Raw genomic sequence first — 6,000 nt, 5'->3', positions numbered from 1 at the left:
TACATAGACAAGCTTCCATTGTACATTTGTACTAAGCAAAAAGCAGTAACATAAGAACTGCTAAGTATCTGATATTGGTCATACCTGAGAGCTCCAACACACAAGAACATTATGGGATGCATTAGCAGTACATACATTGTCCGGCCAACTAGGGGAGTCAAAATTATCAGGATTGAGAAAGTTGTACTCTTTGTGTCAAGAGCGAATTAAAGAGGGGTATTTCTTGCCATAAAAAATGTAGAATGAGCTAACTGTACTCCTATATTATTTGCATTGAGAAATAATGTGATGAGCAGGAGTATTTGTTGCCAGAAAATGAAAGAAAGAGGTTCGAGTCAATGAACTATACTTGTATACTTTCTTTGAGGAAACTATACTTCTAACCTCTATAACGGTATGATAATATCTTCCTTTCCTTTTGTTTCCTATATTTGACAAAATGTGTAAAGCATCTACAAGCTTATCCTTGCAATATGTACAAGCTAATGGAACACCTGTGGAGATGTATAATACTCGCTTTCGCTGAAATATGGTCTCAAATCCTCTTGGCACATGAAATCCAAAGGAAAGGAAACAAGGTGACCCCTGATTAACTGCAATCTGTCCATAGGGTCCGTACCTTTGAGATCGCCGTCTTGGTATATTTCTAGCTTCTCTTGGGCAACACCCAAATCAATTGTAGTGTGCCCAGCTTTATCCTTCAATTGAGCAAAGCTTTGCCGAAATTGTGCCCTGGTCGGTCACTATGTTTCAGAACCATAGCAATTCATGCAAAATGCAACCCTAATAGAATAATTTCATACCTTGAATGGATGACATCATTGGGTACGCAAGAGAAGACATCTTGGTATATCATAGTATTTGTCTGCAAACACGACCAATAAATCAGCTTTCAAGTACAAAATGAGATCAAAATGTCCAAAGGCCTTCAAAAAATTATAAACATATAATTTAGTTTCAAAACCAATTGACAAACTGAAGGCAACTTCTTAATAGGAAATAGGGCTTTAGATTAGTCATCTATACATATTAAAGCGCTACGGTTTCTCGGCTCCACGTTGAGCCACGTCGACCAGAATAGGAGGGGCATTGGATTCGGATCGTGCGAACGTAGCTGATCCGTCCCTCACGCTCAGACGCACTCCCATTTCTACCGTCGCTCCCTCCCCACTCTCCGGCGTCTGCTTCCCATCCCAATCTCGGCCAGCCGCTGGCGCTCATCCCTCCTCCCGCCGCAACGCTGCAACCATGGATGAAGTCGTCAGCCAGGTAACCATCCACCCACCCCTCCTCAACCCCCCCCCCCCTCTCTGCTCGCTCTCTGACGCTGCGGCGGCGGGTGACTGCAAATCCTAGAGAAGCAGGTGCTGTCAGTGGCGAAGGCAATGGGAAAAGCTCGACGAGGAGATCGCCGCGCTCGAACGCCTCAACCTAGATGACATCGAGGCGCTCCAGGAGTGCCAAATCCAGCAGATGCGCCGAGCCGCCGAGCGCCACTCCAAGTGGTGCGCCCTAGGGCACGAGGAGTACGCCAAGATCCCCGAGAAGGAGTTCTTCTCCGCCACAAAGGCCAGCAAGCGCCTCGTCTGCCACTTCTATTCCTCGCCTCGCCTCGACAACTGGCCCTGCAAGGTGTGCGTGCCCTCCCCCCCCCCCCCTCTATCTCTCTCTATTCCAGTTACACTGGTATGGATGCAACGGATCCCATGTTAAATTTGGCTCTGTTGGGAAATGTGTGTATTGCTTATGCTTTGTATTTCGTAGATCAAGATCAAATCTTTTCGTACGGTCATAGTAGACTCCTGGAATTTCTGCTATATCTGCAAGATTGAGTGACGGCACCCCATTTCTACAGCTTTAGTCGTGCTGATTAACTTTCTATCATCAATTTGTTGACTCCAACTTAAATTACCTCCCTCCCCCCCCCCCCCCATGAATGAAATTGAACTTAGTCGCTTTCCTTGCCAGTTCATTCACACTCAGCCTCGGCCCAGCAGACCTCCATTTTTCCCTGGAGCTTCCATCTCTCTCTCTCTCTCTCTCTCTCTCTCTGTAGTTGGTAAAGCTGTTGGCACATATAAGTTTTCACCTTCTATGATTCTTGGAAGGAATCCCGAACTTGCCATGTTTATCAAATCGTTACCGCATATGTAGTGTTATCTTACATGTACCACGAATAGTCCAATATAGACAGGGAACTAATGATTTCTGTGTTGTGGCTAAGACTTCAGACTCGATAGGACTTAGAAGATTTTAGTGCAGTTAATATTCTAACAAATCGGTTCCAATATCAAAATAATGTTGGGATAATGCCTTGTTTGGAGACAATATATATGAAAATAGTATTATTACAGGGCTTGTTTGTTTGGAATTTGGACGCAAACTGGTGGTTCATGCCTAATATCTGTTATGCTGTCTCTGAACAAAGTAGTCCTCTATCTAATAGAACATGTATGCTGTATCTGATAAGGATGCTCTGGCCTATTGGCAAAATCTGTAGAAAGTCAGTGATTTTTTCTTCTTAAAACAATTGGATCACATTTTATGGGCAATCCATCCTACATTTGAAAACTATGTTTCTGTTAGTGCTATATTACAATGCTTCGATCTTTTTGTTCTTTCAGATTTACCCTTCCTGGAGGGCCCGTTTGACATTCTTCCACTGGTCTCTGATGAGATGCAAGCCCGAAATACACTTTGGTGTATCTTAGCACATCTGCTGGCACAAGCACAAGGAATTGACACAAACTCTTCATCTCTTGAGCATTTTGTATCTCTGCTCTTGGGCAGGTTCACCCTCAACAAAGATGACCTTGAGAGTCACAAAGTTGACAAACAGGGTCTTATCCCCTTCACGTTGTTCTAATTTATGTACAAGAGGGATATACATCTGCATCTTTCCATCCTAATGGTCTTATGATGGGATAAGTCCTTGTGCAGCACATGGTCTTTGTGGGGCTGCCACATGGTGGTGGTCTTGCTGCCCATATGCTTTAGGATAGCATCTAGGACACTAGGACAGCATCTAGGACAGCATCTTAGACTAGAGGACAGCATCTAGGACAGCATCTTAGACTAGCATCTTAGACTAGAGGACAGCATCTTAGACTAGCATCTTAGACTAGCATCTTGGCATATGCTTGGCTGGCCATGGGCCTATAAATATGTATCCCCAACCCCTCAGGTTGGTATGGCATTTGTGTGAGAAATAAAGGAAAAATTGCCCCAACTCCTAGTGTCATCCTCTCTCGATGAGAGTAAGAATTCAGCTACTACCAAGAGCAAGAATTCAGCGACTAACAAGTGGTATCAGAGCCTGTTTATCCTGTAGCCTGAGCATCTCCTGCTCATCTCCCCCCTCAGCCTCGCAGCAGCCCCAGCTAAGAGCAGCAGCAGCCCCGGTTGCTCCTGCTCACCCCTCTCCCTCTGCGCAGAGCAGCAGTAGCTCGTCTGAAGCAGCCCTCTCCCCACGCAGCAGCCCTCCCCCGGTAGCGCGTCATGTCCGCAGGGCAGTCTCAGCGCTCGGTCGCCTCGAGCACGCGGCGTCGGCAGGAGGCCGAACTTGCCGCGGCAGAGGAACGCGAGCGAGCGGCGGCAGAGACCGCTGCGGCGGCGGCAAGGGCGTCGAGGCTGGCAGCGGCGGAGCTAGCAGCAGCCAGAGCGGAGGCAGAAGCAGCGGCGGCGGCGGTTGCAGCGCGTGCGGCGGCAGCGGAGGTCGAGGCTCTGCGCGGCAGCACCGGCAGCTCCATTTCTGCTGACGACAGCGCCAACGCGGACCTCGAGCTGCCGGAGGCAGAGGCAGCGCGAGAACAGTGGGCAGCGGCGCACGCCCACGAGCGGGGCGGCAGCCCAGACAGGCGCGGACGCGCCGGCGGCGCTCCTGGAGGAGGCGCGGACGCGCCGGCGGCGCTCCTGGAGGAGGCGCGCACGCCGGCGGCGCTCCTGGAGGAGGCGCGCACGGCAACGGTGGCTGACGGGTCGATGGAGAGCGTGGCCTTTACAGGCGGCGTGGCTCTCTCTCCCCGGATCGGTACCGTGGTCACCACGGGTTCCAGGCTGTTGTCAGGGACGTCGGCCCCGGCGGTGGGTGGCCTACCCTCACTAAGACCAACTACGTCGAGTGGGCTGCGGTGATGAGGGTAAAGCTCCAGGTGCGGCACATGTGGGAGGCAGTCCGGTACGGCGACGTCGACTACGACCAGGATCGACGGGCGCTGGATGCCCTCATCGCAGCAGTCCCGTCCGAGATGCAGTTCTCGCTTACCAATAAGCGGACTGCCAAGGAGGCTTGGGACGCCATCGCTGCGGCACGCATCGGCAGCGACCGCGCCCGCAAGTCCACACTGCAGGCACTTCGTAAGGAGTGGGAGAACCTGGCTTTCAAGCCAGGTGAGGACGTTGATGACTTTGCTCTCCGTCTCAACACTCTGTTGCAGAAGATGGTGCAGTTCGGCGATGACACCTACGGCGAGGAGAGAGCTGTCGAAAAGCTCTTCCGTTGCGTCCCCGAGAAGTACAAGCAGATGGCTCGCTCGATCGAGTCTCTGCTGGATCTCTCCACGATGTCGATCGAGGAGGCGATAGGTCGCCTCAAGGTCGTCGACAGCGATGAGCCACAATCTCTCTCGGGGCCCATCACCACTGGCGGGAAGCTCCTTCTCACTCGGGAGCAGTGGGATGCCTGCCAGGGTGACCGGAGGAAGGGGGAGCCTTCTTCCACGACAGGCGGCCGCAAGCGTGGCAAGCCGCGCAAGGCGCGCAGAGACGCCCAGGCCGGGGCGCGAGGACGTGCCGAGGGTGATGCCCGCGGAGGCGCCCAGGGCGGCGCCGCCGGCAAGCACAAGCCGGCACGAGACGACACCTGCCGCAACTGCGGCCGGCTTGGCCATTGGGCCAAGGACTGTCGTCAGCCACGACGCGGCCAGGCCCACGTCGCACAGGCGGAGGAGGAGGAGCCGGCTCTGTTCATGGCTCATGCGAGCATAGAGCTACCTCCAGCGGCACCGGCTGCAGCGGCTCTCCTCCACCTTGACGAGCCAAAAGCACACGCCCTCCTCGGCGACGGCTCCGGCAACGACAAGACTGACGGGTGGTGCCTCGACACCGGTGCCACCCATCACATGACCGGTCGACGGGAGTTCTTCACCGAGCTTGACTCTAGCGTCCGAGGCTCCGTCAAATTTGGGGATGCTCCGGCGTGGAGATCAAGGGCGTCGGTTCCGTCATCTTCACCGCCGTGTCTGGTGAGCACAGGCTGCTCACCGGAGTCTACTACATTCCCGCGTTGAGGAACTCTATCATCAGCTTGGGACAGCTGGATGAGAACGGTTCGCGCGTGGTTGTTGAGGATGGAGTCATGAGGATTTGGGATCGCCGTCGTCGCCTTCTTGCCAAGGTAACCAGAGGCACAAATCGACTCTACGTCCTTAACGTGCAGGTGGCACAACCCCTCTGTCTCGCCGCTCGTCGGGACGACGAGGCGTGGCAGTGGCACGAGCGCTTCGGGCACCTTCACTTCGAGGCCCTGAAGCGGCTCAGTGCCGCAGAGATGGTGCGAGGCCTGCCGTGCCTCGACCATGTGGAGCAGCTCTGCGACGTCTGCGTGTTGACGAAGCAGAGGCGACTCCCCTTTCCCCAGCGGGCGAGCTTCCGAGCCCAGGAGAGGCTCGAGCTTGTGCACGGGGACTTGTGTGGCCCGGTGACACCGGCCACACCGGGAGGACGACGCTACTTCCTGCTGCTCGTCGACGACCTCTCCCGCTACATGTGGGTGATGGTCCTCGGCAGCAAGGGAGAGGCTGCGGACGCCATCAGGCGCGCGCAGGCTGCTGCGGAGGCGGAGTGCGGCCGCAAGCTGCGCGTGCTGCACACCGACAACGGCGGCGAATTCACGGCGGCTGAATTCGCGTCGTACTGCGCTGAAAAGGGCATTCAGCGCCACTACTCCGCGCCGTACAGCCCGCAGCAGAACGGCGTCGTCGAGCGGCGCAACCAGACGGT

The 6,000-nt window shown here is 54.2% G+C and overlaps 1 protein-coding gene across 3 annotated transcripts in view; it reads right to left on the bottom strand.

Moving 5' to 3' along the window:
• Window positions 1-236: 236 nt before the first annotated feature.
• LOC133885129 (phospholipase D zeta 1-like) overlaps window positions 237-6,000 on the bottom strand; it is a 29,657-nt gene continuing 23,893 nt past the window's right edge. For 2 of the 3 annotated variants that reach the window (XM_062324780.1, XM_062324783.1), the window contains 2 exons: window positions 804-865; window positions 237-732 (listed from right to left, as the gene is read on the bottom strand). In XM_062324780.1, coding sequence (XP_062180764.1) covers window positions 483-732; window positions 804-865 — 312 coding nt within the window. In that variant the 3' untranslated portion in view covers window positions 237-482. Of the gene's footprint in view, window positions 733-803; window positions 866-6,000 lie in introns of those variants that run through there. The other variant, XR_009903194.1, reaches the window with a different exon arrangement.

This window comes from Phragmites australis, chromosome 11 (genome assembly GCF_958298935.1).
Source record: "Phragmites australis chromosome 11, lpPhrAust1.1, whole genome shotgun sequence".
NCBI classification, from domain to species: domain Eukaryota; kingdom Viridiplantae; phylum Streptophyta; class Magnoliopsida; order Poales; family Poaceae; genus Phragmites; species Phragmites australis.
This window is presented reverse-complemented; position numbering and strand designations above follow the sequence as displayed.